General features: G+C 36.0%; 1 protein-coding gene across 2 annotated transcripts in view; it reads left to right on the forward strand.

Annotated features, from left to right (window-relative positions):
- The window catches only part of LOC145258091 (uncharacterized), a 448,867-nt gene that overhangs the window by 316,124 nt on the left and 117,012 nt on the right, over positions 1–15,731 (forward strand). For both annotated transcript variants that reach the window (XM_080115832.1, XM_080115838.1), the window contains exon 4: positions 8,816–10,107. In XM_080115832.1, coding sequence (XP_079971958.1) covers positions 10,008–10,107 — 100 coding nt within the window. In that variant the 5' untranslated portion in view covers positions 8,816–10,007. The remainder of the gene's footprint in view (positions 1–8,815; positions 10,108–15,731) is intronic.

Genomic DNA, 15,731 nt, shown 5'->3' on the forward strand with positions numbered 1-15,731 from the left:
AAGTTTCTGTCTGATCAGATTAATAGTTTTTTCAATTATCAACATTTTCTGTGGGATAACATCAGGAAATACTTCAGATAATACTAGCAAAGTCCCGACCTTAACCGTTGACCTTGACCTTGAAAAATAGTGTGTACTATCGCCAGGTAGACCATCATCATATCAGGTTTGGTCATAATCGGTCCAGTGGTGTGGCCTGTAGGAGAGTATATATACATACGCTATCACCTTGATCTTTGATCTTTGCCTTGGAAAATGGTGTGCACTATCCCTAGATGGAGAACTATCATCATGCCAGGTTTGGTCATAATTGGTGTTGGCTGTACGAGAGTTTACATACAGGCACAGGCACACACGCGCATGCGCGAACGCTACTAGTTGAGAGAGAGAGAGAGAGAGGGGGGGAGATTTAGTAGAAGTAAGACCCAAATAAGACTTTGGCCTATCCTTACATTGTCAGGTGAGGGTAAGCTGTCTCACGACTGACTTATGTTCTTGCTTTAAATATAACAACAAAATAATATACAATAGGACTTTCACTTTAAAGTTAACAAGGAAAAAACAACACCCACCCACCTCTTTAAATACAGCGTCCCTCCCAAAATGTTGACGTGTACATTCCCTGATGTCATCTCAAATACCATGACACCCCAAAAATGTTCACTTCTCATATTTGAAACTTTTATTAAATCACAGGAAGAAAATATTCGTTTACACATCATTTTCTCCCGGAAAAGGAAAATTACATTTTAACAGAGTAATTTCATATTTTTGGTCGTTTAAATGTCATCCGTTTGGATTAAACAAACTGGCAGTTTGGTTGTTTGATTCAATTGTTTTGTCTTATGGCATATCAACCTTTTTTCGGTGTATTTTAAGCCGAATTCAGTTACACTGATAATTTTTAGTTTAATTACATTTTTTTTTTACTCAAATCAAAGTTGATGAGATGGAATGATTCGCAGAGTCACGTCCGGCTATTTGTAAGGATGGTTCTGAAAGGGAATCTTTTGGCAGTGGTGTTGAAAACGATATATTAACCCGGAGGGAAGCTGTCCTGGGGCAATGTCTTTTAAAGAATTTCTGTTTCTGGAAATTTCGCTTGATGTAGAAAGGCGAGTTTTTCTTCTTTGTGGCAGAAATGTGAGTTCTTGCTCCGAATGTGTTACAGGGAGAAACCAAAGATTGAAGCTCAGTCGGGCACTTTTCATGAAATAACTACAAAGTTAAAAGAGACAAGCAATGTCTCTCTTTAAGATATTAATTTTTAAATGGTTTGGGTTTTTGACGTTTTGCCATACATCAATTACTCTTTTCAGGTTTTTAAAATAAATTTCGATAAACATTTTAATATCATCAAATATTTTTTATACTAAAAATGTATTTCTTGTATATGAACAGTTTGTAGAGTAATGTTTTAGGCGTATGTAAATAAATATATTAAGCTTATAGATGAGGTGCTAATGGGTATCACCTATCACCGTCGCAAAGTTAATTAAAGCTCTTGCGCTAAATTCACGTGGTCTGCTGATATAACGCGTTGTATCGAATTGCAAAGAAAATTTTAAAATAGTCCAAGAGTGATTAAATTCTTTTTCTAAAGACAAGGAATTATGTTCCATTTCAACACGTGCAAATGCAGGGGAGAATTTCTTGTCAGGGAAATACAGTAAAGCAAGAGATATTTATTTTATTTTTTTTAAGTTTATTCGTGCATTATTAAGATTTGAAATTTCAGGAAGCAAAACGATATGTGTTTAAAAGAAATATTTGTTTACTTTTAAAAGGTAACTATTTTTAAAAGAAAAAAAACATATCGTTTTGTTTTTTCTTAAATTTCAAGTTTTAATATTTATTTAATAACGATATTTTGTTTGTTATCAGAAGCAATAAACAATGAATGATCATTTGCTTATGACTCGGCGAAGAGAAACAGTTTTATTGTGTAGAGGACTAGGATATATAAATCCTAATCCCGTTACAAAAGAAAATAATGAAACGAATGAAATTGAAGGAAACAAAAACTCAATTGATGGATAAGATAAAGTGTCGTTTATTTACTGTTGAAAGAATGAATGTTTTAGATATAACATGTGTTCAAGTCCGCGCGGGTGTAACCATCGTTTGTTGCGGGATTGGTAGTATAGAAGGAAAAAGGAAATGTGCATTCATCTCACGTTCGGATCACTATCGTTTGTTTGCGCGTGGGAAGAGAAGTGAGTGATGTAGTGGAAAATGGGAATGATAGTCCTGCGTGTAGACAAAGACAAAGGATAGACGGTTGCCCTCAGTTAAACTGTGCGCCATGTTAGCCGTCAGCTACGCGGTGGTGTTCTCTGGGACAAGTTGTATATATAGAGAGAGAAAGAGTGAGAATGTCAATCCAGTTCATGGAGAGAGAAAGTGTATAAAGTGTACGCACGATCTGTTAGCTCTTTGTCCCATGTAGTAGCAAGTGGTGTGAGGCACGCGCGTGCGCGTGCATGCCAAAAAGGCACGCTGTCGGTCTGTAGACCGTCCAGCTAGCAGGCTGGTCTGAAAAGGGAGAAGCTACTTATTGCTCTTGCTTTTATAGGTGTTTCCGCTGGTCTTTTGCGCATGTGTGTATTTCCTTTGAAAGGGGAAGTGACGTTAACCATGTGTGTGTACATGTGCGTACGTTAGCATGTGTGTATACACGTGAATGTGAGTGTATGTATGCGAACGTGAATATATGTACGTGTGTGGACGTGGGTGCGTATGTTTGTTTGCGCGTATGTATATGACAAGTAATATAGCTTGAAATGTGAACGCGTGTTTTTGTGTGAGACTAGAAAAGGCTCGCGCAATTGTCAATGTGTTTCCTCAAACACACAGCAGAAACTTCTTTTGTTTATTTTTAGTTAGATAATAATTTTTAAACTAGCGGGACCTATGGAAATTCCACAAGGGACTCATACATATGTAATATATTGATGTTACCATTCTGTAGATGTTCAGCGTGAACGGAGACGTCCTGATATTATTGTACCTATTTACTATGCCTCCCCACGGGACAGAGTTAGACACCAGGGTCGTTTTTTAACGTGGAGAAAAGGTACAAAAATAAAAATTGTCTCAGTCGTGAAGGATTTCTCCTCCACCGAAAGAGAACAAGAAAATGAAGTGCAGCATCTGAAGAACAGATACTACACTTTGATCTTGACCAAAAGGCCAATTTATCTAAGCTAGCATAGACGCCCGGCGTAGCCCAGTCGTAAAGTAGGCTTAAATGTGATATTTTAATTCTTGCAGATTTCGTATATATTATTACAGAGTTAATTTTCTATCTATTTTTATATATTATAAAGTTGCAATTTCAAAAATAAAAAAGTATATCCATATGACTTGGGTGTATCAGCTTGAATCGAAACCGAAACCAAACTTTATGAAGAATTCTTGATCAAATTATTTATTAAAAAAAAAATAGATGACTAAAGTGCCATCAGCTGTAATCGAAACTGAAACCAAAATTTATGAAGAATTCTTTGTAAAATTATTTATTACAAGAAATGAGAGTCCATAACAATTAAACGACAGTCACTCAAATTTAAGCGTGACACACAAAATAAATAAGTAACACACACCCTATCCTATTAATATACCGTACTTTGGGGTAAAAGTCCGGGTAAACGGGTGAAGTCCGGGGTAATTGCGCCAACTAGCTAAAAGTGTTCTTTTGGCAACAATGCATATAAAGAATACTTATTTTTAGTTGGCGCAATTATCCTCGGATTTGGCACAATTACCCCAAAATAAGGTATAGAAAAACAGGTTCGTTTCTGTTTCAGTCACCCAACTTATTTGGAGTGAAATGGGCTTTTGCATTATTCTCAAAATATTTTTTTTTTTTTTCAACAATGTTTTAGTGAAAAGAAAATCCTGTCGGCGTACACGCAAAAAGCATGTGTAAATAAAAGTTATAACAGAAAAAAAAACGTTTTTTATAAACAAGCAGATGCCAGTTTAAAAATATAGCTGAAGTTAATAAAGATGGCGACTATATTTGTTCAGTTTTCATTTTATCGTTACACGTCTACGATGTAACTTGCTGTGGATTGTTTTTATTATTTTTTATTTTATTATTTTTTTATTAGCAAGGAGACCTGATGTTACCCGCGATTGAATGATGACCAACGAATGTTTCACACTCCCATATTTTTATTGTTATTAAAATCAGTGAGATCGTCCATTTTTCAATCTAGTGGGGAACCCATTGTGATGCACCGGGAGAAAGCTTCGCATGACTCCCCGCAGTGACTTTGTCTACAATAAATTGTAGTCTGCATTGCACTGTAGAGAACCTAATATTCATTCTATAAAATTATCTGCGTATATAATCGCCTGGATTAAAGTTTAAAATGCAAAAGTAAAGTACCATGATTCAATTGCGCCCTAATCAGAAACATTCATTTCGAACGCGCCTCTGTTATATCAAAGGACCTACTGTTGATTTTACATGCCGGGCCTTTCTGCTTGCGTGGTAATAAAACTTCTCAAAGACATTTGTGTACGCTGTGTAAGGTGTAAACTTTGGTCAAAATAGTTTGTTCCTTTTTTCATCGGATTATTTCGATTATTGATACTTACCGGAGACATTCCGATACAAAACCTATCTGAGAACACTGCCGAGTATATAATGTACTTGAATGTGAAATTTTATGAAAATCGGCCCAGCCGTTTTTGAGTCCAGAGAGAACAAACTTACACAGACAGACACACAGAGTTCTTTTTATATAACAACAGAGATGGAAATTTTCTATATTTTCTTAAGATTGTTTTGTTGTTGGTGGTGGTGTTGTTTTATTTTTTTTTTTTTTTTTTTTTGTGTGTGTGTGTGTGTGTGTGTGTGTGTGTGTGTGTGTTTTTTTTTTTTTTTTTTTTAAACATAGTTTTAGGAAATAAAAAAATTTACGGGCAATGTCAAAACTGATTTCACTACTTAATTTACGTGACTGAAATAAGAATTGCATTTATTTTTTATTCGGCAGTTTAAAGTCAGCTAAACTAAACTGTAAACATTGTGACAAGCTTAAAAATAAAATAATCCTCACATTAATCTAAAGTAATTTTGAAGTTTAAATTAACAAAATATCATTTGGAGCCAGAAGCATACAGATACACATCCATACTATTTTTATTGGAACGTTTATTATATTGAATAGTGAATAAGCATTGTATATATATACTAGAAGGCCGCCCGGCATTGCCCGGTCGTAAAATACACTTAAATATGATATTTTGATTAATACAGATTTTGTATTTACTATTATATTATATTATATTGGACCCGATATGTAGTAATGATTTTTTTTTTTTTTTTAATTGACTAGTGCGCTATCACCGAGAATCGAAACCGAAACGTTTAGTTTACGATCTACTTTTTCCTTTGACGTTAATTCCTGAGCTTTGAAGACGTGTTTGCTGCAAGGCTAAAAATTAAAATATAAACCAATAGCTATTACGTTACGCATGTATATTCATAATACCGTCGGTCGACTATCACCGTGCAAATTAATTTTTTTTTTTTTTAATTTTCACACTTTTGCACAAATCTTCCCCGGCTAAAACACAAATATCATGTTTCACAAGAATATGTACGAAACTTTGGCCACCTCGTAACTCTCACTTCTGTTATTTTTTCCTTTAGTCCTCACATTCCATGAGCGCTTTTTCTGACAAAGGTAGTGGCGCACTAGTCATTTTTTTTTAACTTTTTAAATCATTACTATATGTTGGATCTAATATAATCTATAATATAAATATCACCTGTCTGTTTAAATGTATGTGTGTATGCAATGCATTAATGTATGTATGTCATGTCATATGCTACTGGTACCATGTAACCCAGTACTACCTGCCTCATGGTCGGGTTACCGGTGACTAAACTGGTTTCCCCACCAGACTTGTTTGGTGAGGAGGGTGGCTAGTCTCCCTGAAGGATTAAAAACAAGACCTTCCAAAGGGCGAATGAACCATTTTTCGGGGTCAACGGCCAACTAGCACCGTCAGTGTTTGTGTGTGTGTGTGTATGTGTGTGTTGGGGTGGAGAGGGCTCCCGTAAGCCGTGGTGAAGGCAACCTTTCTAGGAGAAAAAAATCTGATTTTAAAAATAAACATAAAGCGGGAGACCAGTACCCGCATTAAGCTAGTCTGCAGTTTAACTTGTTGCTGGCTATCTTTCTCTTGTTTGTTGCTGGATCTGAACATTTTGAACCGAGAGAGAGAGACTTAGCTGTCGTACAAAGCTAAGACTCTGTAACATCATCTGTGTATAGATACTCCCTCAGGCATTTGTCTATAAAAATTGTCCTGTGGCGATGGAAAAGTTGTGATACGTGGAAGCTTTAAATGGTGGAAGCATGTAATAATTGATCTCAATGACAGTCTTCAGTGTCATGCCTGCTTGAGCGTGTGAATTCACCAGTAGGACTTTAAAAAAAGTCATTTTTGGGTTCATGTCGTGTCTGAGGGAGTGGCACTCGTCTGACAAGACGTTGAAGTCATCATGTATGTATGCATGTATGTATGTATTTCTGGCTAAAACTTTCGACAGAGGCGACGGATTTTCACGAGATCAGTATCGTTTTGAAGCAGTTTGGCGATGGGGCATCAGCAAAGGCTTTACTTTTTTTTTTTTTTGTTTGTTTTTTGTTTTTGTTTTTTTTTCACGTTCATTTCGTCCTTCGCGGTACGGGTTCGCGCCTGCCTGCTTACTACCACTTTTTTTTTTTTTTTTTTTTTTTTTTTTTTTTGCCCAACACATACCTCCAAACACCCGGGCAACACAGGGCACCCAGGCTAGTATAATAATAAATACGAAATCTTTCTTTAATCAAAATATTATATTTAAGCGAATTTTATGACCGGGCAATGCCGGGTGCCCTGCTAATTATATATATATATATATATATATATATATATATATATATATATATATATATGGATGTATTTATTTATTTATTTATTTATTTATTTAAAAAAATGCTTATCCACTATTCAATATAATAAACATTCCAATATAAATAATATAGATGTGTATCTGTATGCTTCCGGCTAAAAATTGCTTTTCGTTAATTTAGACTTCAAAATCACTTTAGATATGATGTTTAAAACAATATGAAAATTAGCTAGATCTTTTACTAGTGAATGCAATTCCACGACGAGAGTTACGAGGTGGCTAAAGTTTTGTACCTATTCTTGAGTCCGACAATGTGGATTTATCTCTCTCCCACAGCGAGATGCAACCGTGGGCCTCAAAGGGCGATTGAAGTGGCAGAATTTTTGTAGGAATTTTTGACACCCCTAACACGAAACTGCGAATACAATATAAAAATCTCGTAATTTCTCTGTTAAAAGTGGGTTATTTATTTTCTTTATGGATTATACTTCCAAAATAAACTATTACAGTTGTTTTAAAAGTAATAAAAATATTTTTATTTTTTTTTTAAACAGTAATGAATTTTCCGAACTCAATATTTTTCAATTTTTAAACTCAATATTTTTAAATTTTTAAATTTTAAAAATCTATCAAAATTTTTCTATTGATTCTATTTTTACGATATTTTCAGGGTCAATGTGAAATTTTATGTTCTTTCCAATAAACCGAATATAATATTTTAGACAAACGTTTTTTTTTTTTTATTCACGGTTCCCCCCCCCCAGTGTCTATTACAAAGAAAATACTTAATTTAGTCCCGGATAAGTACATAATTATTTACTCACAAATTGAAGAGAAAAGGTCAATACATAATATATTCAAATTTAAAAAAAAACGGACATCGTGTTCTTGTAGAATTTTACCTGTAAAGTTTGAAGTTTAAAACCTTTTTTTAAACCACGTTATTTGTTTTTTGTTTTTTCTTTTTTTTTTTTTAATGGAACCTTGGTCCTTGCTCCTTTAATTGAAAAAAAAATTAGGGCTTGAATTACATTTTTCGAGGAGTTATAAGCTTGGAAAGACAGGGGGTCGAATAATTCACGCCTCCAATTTTGTAAATGTCTAATAATAATTAATTTCGACTCGGATAAGTACATAATTATTTACTCACAAATTGAAGAGAAAAGGTCAATACATAATATATTCAAATTTAAAAAAAAACGGACATCGTGTTCTCGTCGAATTTTACCTGTAAAGTCCGAAGTTTAAAACCTTTTTAAAAAAAAAACACGTTTTTTTTTTTTTTTTTTTTTTTTAATGAAATCTTGGTCCTTGCTCCTTTAATTGAAAAAAAAAATTAGGGCTTGAATTGCATTTTTCGAGGAGTTATAAGCTTGGAAAGATGGGGTGGAATTATTCGCTATTTTCACAAAAAATTCTGATACTGCTATGGCAGCGCCTTTGAGGAGGAGCCATTTGGCCTGCAAAAAATGCTTGGGCAGTCCCGTCAATTATCCCGGCAAGGGTGCCTGCTGCCTCGGGCGATTAGCAATAAGCTAGCCCCTTCTCAAAGAAAGAAGTTAAAAGAAGAGGATGGACCTCCTAGAACTGCACAGGACCAGAAACATGCCGCAATTAAGCATTTCAGAATTTGTCGCTTTTGGTGTTGAGGTGAGAAAATCTCTCGGCGAAGTTCCACAAAATACACTTGAGGAAAATCGGAAGGTTACATCGGCCGAAACATTATGAAAATAACATCTTACATCTAACATGTGACAATGAATTTTTACATTTTTTTTCTCTGTGTTCTCTACGCGGACAATTCCGGATAAACACAGCGAATTGGATATATTTTGTTTTGCTTAATCATGAAAATTTACTTCGCTTATAAACTTTTCTTTTTTTTTTTTTTTTCAGTGCAGCAGCAGTCCAAATGTCTGAAGCACCGACAGAAAATATCAAGCCCACCGCTTCCAACAACAGACCACCGACGAAAGTTAATAAAAACGTCTCCCTTTCAAGACCAACAACCGCTGACGTTGTCACAGCTCTCTTCGCTACAACCGGTGTGACCTTCAGAAACCAGCACCCCAAAATCCCTCTCTCAGCAGGATGGCCGTCTGTGTGAACCACCCAGCTCCAAATACTGCAGCATCTACGCCGACAGCGAGCTCCACCTCATCAGCGTCATTGTCCCCTAAGCTTCGGTCATCAGCAGGGCCGAGACAACTTCAGCCAAAGTTAGCTACTCTCTGCTTTGTGTCGTCTGTTACCTGGATAAAGAGAGCAGTCGCGCGAGCAACCCCCGTTTACCCTGCAGCCAATAGGAACAGCAGTTACGCAGACAGCAGGGACAATCAACCCAAGAGCGACAATAATACGAGGAGAGGGTGTCGTTATCGCAACTATATTAGTATTAGTGATAATAGTTGTGTTAAAAAAAGAGGTGACGCTTTTTGCTGTAGTGATTGTTGTGATAATAGTAGCCGTGGTTGTCGGGTCGCTCGTTGGGTTGAGGGAGCCCACCTCGTTCGTAATGGCCCTGGAGGGAGGTTTAGAAGACACCTCGGATAAAGGTAATATACTAATATGGATTTTCAGATAAGGGAAGCTGGGTTTGTCGGCTCGGCTTTACGAAAAACTGAAACGGACATTACTTGATTAGAGTTAGATTTAATGACGGTCGGGGAAAGTAAATTTTAAAATAGAAGAAAGTAAAAAAAAAAAAAAAAAAAGAAACAAAAACAAGAAAAAAGGGGGGTTACGCATAAACGAAACAAAAAAGGGGAACCGATCCTCGAGCTGGCTCAAGACTACATCCTTTTTTATTTTTTAATCTTCATAAAATAACTGTTTCTTTGCTTTTATGTACATCTTGATAAAGTCTTTATTTAAATACGAAAATATCCTTTGCAATGCATTTTTTTTTAATATTAAAAAAAATGGACGTCATTAATTACTTCAACTCAATAACATCCTCTTCTTCCTTATGTCTGTATCTCGCGTGAGAAAGATTCTAAAAAAAAAAAAAAACGTGATACATGGGAGACTAAACAAAACGACTTGAAGGGGGGCTGATTTTTTTCAACAAATTTAAATTAAAAAAAAAATGCCCGACCAACATTTTTCGAAACTTTTACGGATATGCTATTCTCTTGGACTTCTCCATCTCTGTACGTTGGTTGCTTACGTATCCGGGGAATCTGCAGGTAAGTTCACTTGACAACTTCAAAAACTTTTGGTAACTATGCAGAATACGGACCGTGCTGAAATAATTAAACGTTAATATTTAAAAACCCATTCTAAATATGGAGAGGGGTGGTATATTATTCTGTACTTTCACCTAACACTTTAAAACACAAAAGATATTGTAAAATTGAATTTAACTTGAAAATCCTATCTAAAAAAAAATAAAAATAGCTCGGTCTGTATTCTGTATAAGTGACAACTTTTTTTTTTTTTTTTTTTACTATCTACTTTTTAAACTTTCTATTTTAGCATCATCTTAACGTACTAAAGTCTGGGGTTACCTGCAAATTAAAGAGGCATAATTATCACCGATTCTAATGACTTCCAAATCATATCAAATTCCAGAACCAAAAATTTTCTAAACTGTCGTTTCTTATTTAAAAATAAATAATTTCATGGACTTGAAAACAACATTCGTCACTTGTTCGTGAATGCTCGTTCGCGGAGGTAAACAAAAACAGCAATATAACTTTACTTCCACACACATAAGGGGAAAATCAACATTATTCATTCATCAACGTTTTGTTTTTATTTCGAAATTTTCTCAAGATGACAGACTTGAAGAAATAAAATATGAGATGCCTTCAATAAGTTTCCAGACGTTTTTCGTATGGGCACTTTTCTTAATTGTACACACATTAAACCCTAGTCCTCTTCGAAGTAATCTCCTCCGGCTGCAATGCACTTGTTGTACCGTTCCAACAACTTCTGGAAGGCCTCATGGAAATCCATTTGCTTAAGCATATCAATGATCCTTGTCACAGCTTCTTTCATCTCCTGAACTGTTTCATAACGACAGCCCCTTTCCTTGAGCTTAGGGAATAACGAAAAGTAACAGGGCTGTAGATCTGGCCTATAGGGAGGGCGACGAACTGTCTTCATGCCTTCCTTGGTCCAAATAGTCTATGACAAGGATTGGGTTGTGGACTGGTGCATTAGGACAAACTTCGCATAAATCTTCCCCTCGTCAGTTTATCGCGAATAATTATGTGTACAGTTTCCACACTGACATCAAAATGTGCACTTATTGTCTCTATAAACACACGACGATCTATATTCATGAAATTATTTATTTGGCCAATCAACTGTGAATTGCGCGGATCTTAAGTGATATGGGGTGTCTTCAATAAGTTTCCAGACTTTTTTCATATGGGTATTTTTATTGATAGTCCACACATGAAAATCTAGCCCTCTTTAAAGTAATCTCCTCCAGCTGCAATGCACTTGTTGTACCGTTTCAACAACTTCTGGAAGGCCCCATCGAAGTCCTCTTGTGTGAGCGTGTCAATGACTTCGTGTTAATGGTTTCTATCATCTCCTCAGTTGTCTCATGACGACAGCCTCTAAGGTTTTCCTTGGGCTTAGGGAATAACCAAAAGTCACAGGGAGGCTGAGGAACTGTCTTGATGCCCATATTGGTCAAATAGTCTGTGACAAGGATGGAGCACCCTTGGGACAAACTTTATGCAAATCTTGCTCCTCTTCAGTTTCTCACAAATAATTGTGTGTACAGTTCCCACACTGACATCAAACTGTGCACTTATTGTCTCTATAGACACACGGCGGTCCTTATCGATGAAATTCTTTATTTGGCCAATCAACTCTGGTATTCCGACTTCCTTATTCCTCTCACACATCTCATCATCCTTCACAAACTCCCTGCTTTCCATGAATCTCTTATGCCACTCAAAAACTGATGCTCGATTCCTGCAAGATGGTCCAAAAGCAGTCCGTAGTATTCTATACGTTTCTGTGGCATTTTATTTTCAAGTTTAAAACAGAATTTTATTGCATATTCTTCTTTTAAAGTGTCCTCACGCCCAACTTGCATTTTTGAAACTCACCAACTGTGATAATCAGGCTTTAGTAAGGTGTATTCCAATTCTTGCTGTGTTGTTCATTTGAACCTGAAATCATAAAAATTTTCCCGTCATCTCATGAGGCATGGCATTAACGAACTGAATTTTCAAGAGTCTACGACAATTTTAAATGTCTGTACAAAAAGTTTGGAAACTTATTGAAGGCACTTCGTATTTGGACATAATTTAGGTAAAGGATTTTGGTTAGCTGAAAAAAAAAAACACAGGCGCTCTATCAACCCGGTTAGGTTAGAATAGGCTTGTTTAGGGTTTTCTTCCATCTTTCTTTTTTCCTTTAACTTAGCTAGTATATTCATGACGTCATCAAGCCCCGTTTCATCTTTGTCCTTTCCTACACCCGGTTTTCCCCAAATTTTTGTTTTATAATCCTCATCCCTAAACCTAATTAGGTGACGGATCTGTTGTTTTGTTAGAGATGTAGGCCCACTTTCAAGGAGGTTGGAGGTTGAATAAAGTTAGTTTTTGAAGGACCTGCAAGCTTTTTTCGGCTGGCAAAATTGCTTATCCGCCATATTCTCTAATGGGGGGGGGTCTTATTCAATTATTTAATTATAAATTTATCATTCGATTTTTGTACATAAAATTTGGATTCCCCAACTGTTCACATCAGGTATATATTGACATTTCGGGCCTTAAGTAGGTTGTTATTCGAGTGATTCTGGTATTGTGTTGAAAGATACTTGTTAAATTTAATTCATGATTGATAGGAAAACATAAAACCCTTTCGCCCTTATTTTTTGGCCTTGTGCCAGATTTATTTTTTTATATATATTTAATACATGGTACTACACATTTCTCGCTAATAAATATTTAGCAAAGCTTAAATGGAATGTTATTTTCAATATGACATTAAATTATAATATCAATGTCACAAATTTTGATCCTTAGTAAAATGTGGAGTCTCTCTTTATGTCTCTCTCTTGCCCGGAGAGGTAGGATCTGCTACGGTCCCATCTATGAATCAAATGTCCTGTGTATGTCATTAGAGTTCATTCGATGGTAAAACCTCAATTGGAATGATTTTGATGAGTGTGAAGGTATGTCCATTTTTACTCAGACCAGTAGTAGCTGTCAGGGTCGTAGTTTTTATAAATATTGCTTCAGACAAGACATGAAACCACTTGAAGTAAGTAGTTAAACAGTAAAAGTAAATAAATAAAATACTAGTTTAAGGTCAAAAACTAGCGAACAATAAGTGTCAGGTGAGAAGATTTCGAATCAGAAAACAACAATTCTATCCCCTGAGTAAGAAACATTGTTCATGGAAAGGGCAAAATACGTGGAGGCGTGAGTTACGCGACTGTTGAAAGTAAATTCAAGGGCCACATTTAAAGTGCTTTTTATAGTGTTTGAATATGAACATCTATTATATAAAAAGCAAAATGTGCACGCGCGTTTGTGTATGTCCAAGAAGCTTTTTTTGGGGGGGGGGAACAAATACAGCAGAAAGTTGAAAGCTAAACTGGCCTCCAGCCGGACGTTAATTTCTGCGCCTGCGTGATTCTTAACTTATTTTTCACCATCTTTTCCTCCTTGATTGACATCGAAAAATTTGAACGCTTTACACTTCCGCTCGCGTCATGGCGTAGCGGTAAGATGTCAGGTTTTCTTTCACCTTCTTTTCCGCCTTCGCGTCGCTGGTTAGAGCCTGCCTGCCTACTACCAATTTCTTTTTATCAACACACTCCCGCTAGTGACATATAAAGTAAATAGACTTCGTGGCTTAGTGGGGGATGCCCTTTTCTCTACCCTGCAACCTCTCTCCCACAGAAGAGACGTCGCGAGCCTATCCTTGTTTTATCGTTATTTCAATGGCAGGTGCTCGTCTGAACTCCAATCTCTGGTCCCCCCTCGCCAATCTTTCACGAAAAACACCCGTCTAGCTGAATCCACTGTGAAAAATTTCCCCCGCTCTATATCTGTGCCTAAATCAAAATGCGGATTCCATGAACAAAGCTTCTTTCTTAGAACTGCACGCCTGTGGAACTCTGTTCCGTCTGCCTGCTTCCCACCGGACTACAACTTGGATGTGTTCAAGTCCAACGTTAACAAATTCCTAATGAACCGCCCCCTTAAGTAAACACTTCATCAAATCTCCACACTAACGTAATGTACTTGCAACAACCCTTATCCCTGAGTGGCTTTCGGGCCTTGATAAGTGGTGATCACTGTGTAAAAAAAAAATGTAGTATAGTTATTAACAAAAACCATACTAGTAAAGATGCTGCCTTTCAATGTCATTAGAGATGTGTGTAATTCTAATATACACTCTTCGCGTGGCCGTCGTCATTTTTATCTTACGTGCGACAAAGACGTTAAAATGCATTTCATCCAAATTCATTCCTGAAATATTTCTCCCTCTTTAAGTCTCCCCCACAGACTACTGCTAGAGTATGGTATGTAGGCCTTTGTTCCATATCCGATACACGATATCTAATATCTGCAATGGTGCCCTATGGTAATCAACTCAAAAACTTAACCCTTTTCCCCATTAAGCATCGATGATTACGCGGTAATTTCATTTTGACTTACAACCTCCTCAATGGGCATTATGATATCTCTCGGGATCTATTATGGATTCCTGCACTAGAAAGAGGTCTACGCGAACACTACAAGAAGCTATTTCATCGTCGATTTTGATTGAACTAGAGAAGGGCCACTTTCTTTAATAGGATCGCTGCACTTTGAAGCAGCCTTCCAAGAGATGTAATAAATGCGCCAACAACATAGTAACACAAGAAGTTGGGCAGGTGTTGAGCTACTGTGTCCTCGTCTGTGTGAATTTCTACCGCCTTTTCACATACATTGAAGCTTTGTTTTATTTTTGTTTTTCCCAAATAGATTGAATTAAAATCCGCTTTTTTCAATTTTTCTTTTTTTTTTTCTCCCTCTCATCCACCGTTTCCACATTTTAACGACTTTGCTGCACGCGTTGTATGACCTTCCCAAATAGTTAAGCACGTGCCGAAAACATCTTATTATTCAATAACTTCAAAATATTCACTTCTTCGGAAGACGTTCGTTAATCCGAACGAAACCGGTAACGCTCTCGTTTTTGATGACTTCTTTCTGTGTTTAATTTGTTTTTCTTTCTGTGTTTTTCATATATATATATATATATATATATATATATATATATATATATATATAATGTGTATGTTGTTGTTTAGGCAGCATGTTTTCATTCAGACAAGTATTGATAAATAGCAGGAAGTGTTTTTGCTTAATGAGCTTTTTTTTGTAATTTTTCAATTTTCCGAATTATCGTTCTTATTTCTCGGTCGAATCTGCTTTTTCTTTTGGTTGCTTTTTTTTTTTTTTTTTTTTTTTTTTTTTTGCAAGTACTTTCAACGACTGAAGAAACTCAGTCGAAAGTACTTGCAAAAAATAACCAAAAGAAAAAACAGATGGACGAAAACGACTATGAAACTTTCTTGCACAGATTCGACCGAGAAATAAGAACGAAAATTGAAAAATTACCAAAAAAAAAGCTCATTAAGCAAAAACACTTCGTGCTATTTAACAATACTTGTCTGAATATATATATATATGGACTCGAAAGCGGCTTGGTACTTTATGTGCCTGGCAGCGTTCTTAGATAATTTTGTTTCGGAATATCTTCGATAAGTATCAATAATTGAAATAATCCGATGAAAGAAGGAACAAACGATTTTGAATAAAGTTAACAACTTACAACAGCCTAA

The sequence above is a fragment of the Euprymna scolopes genome, chromosome 3 (genome assembly GCF_053919585.1).
Source record: "Euprymna scolopes isolate OS-2025 chromosome 3, ASM5391958v1, whole genome shotgun sequence".
Lineage (NCBI taxonomy): Eukaryota > Metazoa > Mollusca > Cephalopoda > Sepiida > Sepiolidae > Euprymna > Euprymna scolopes.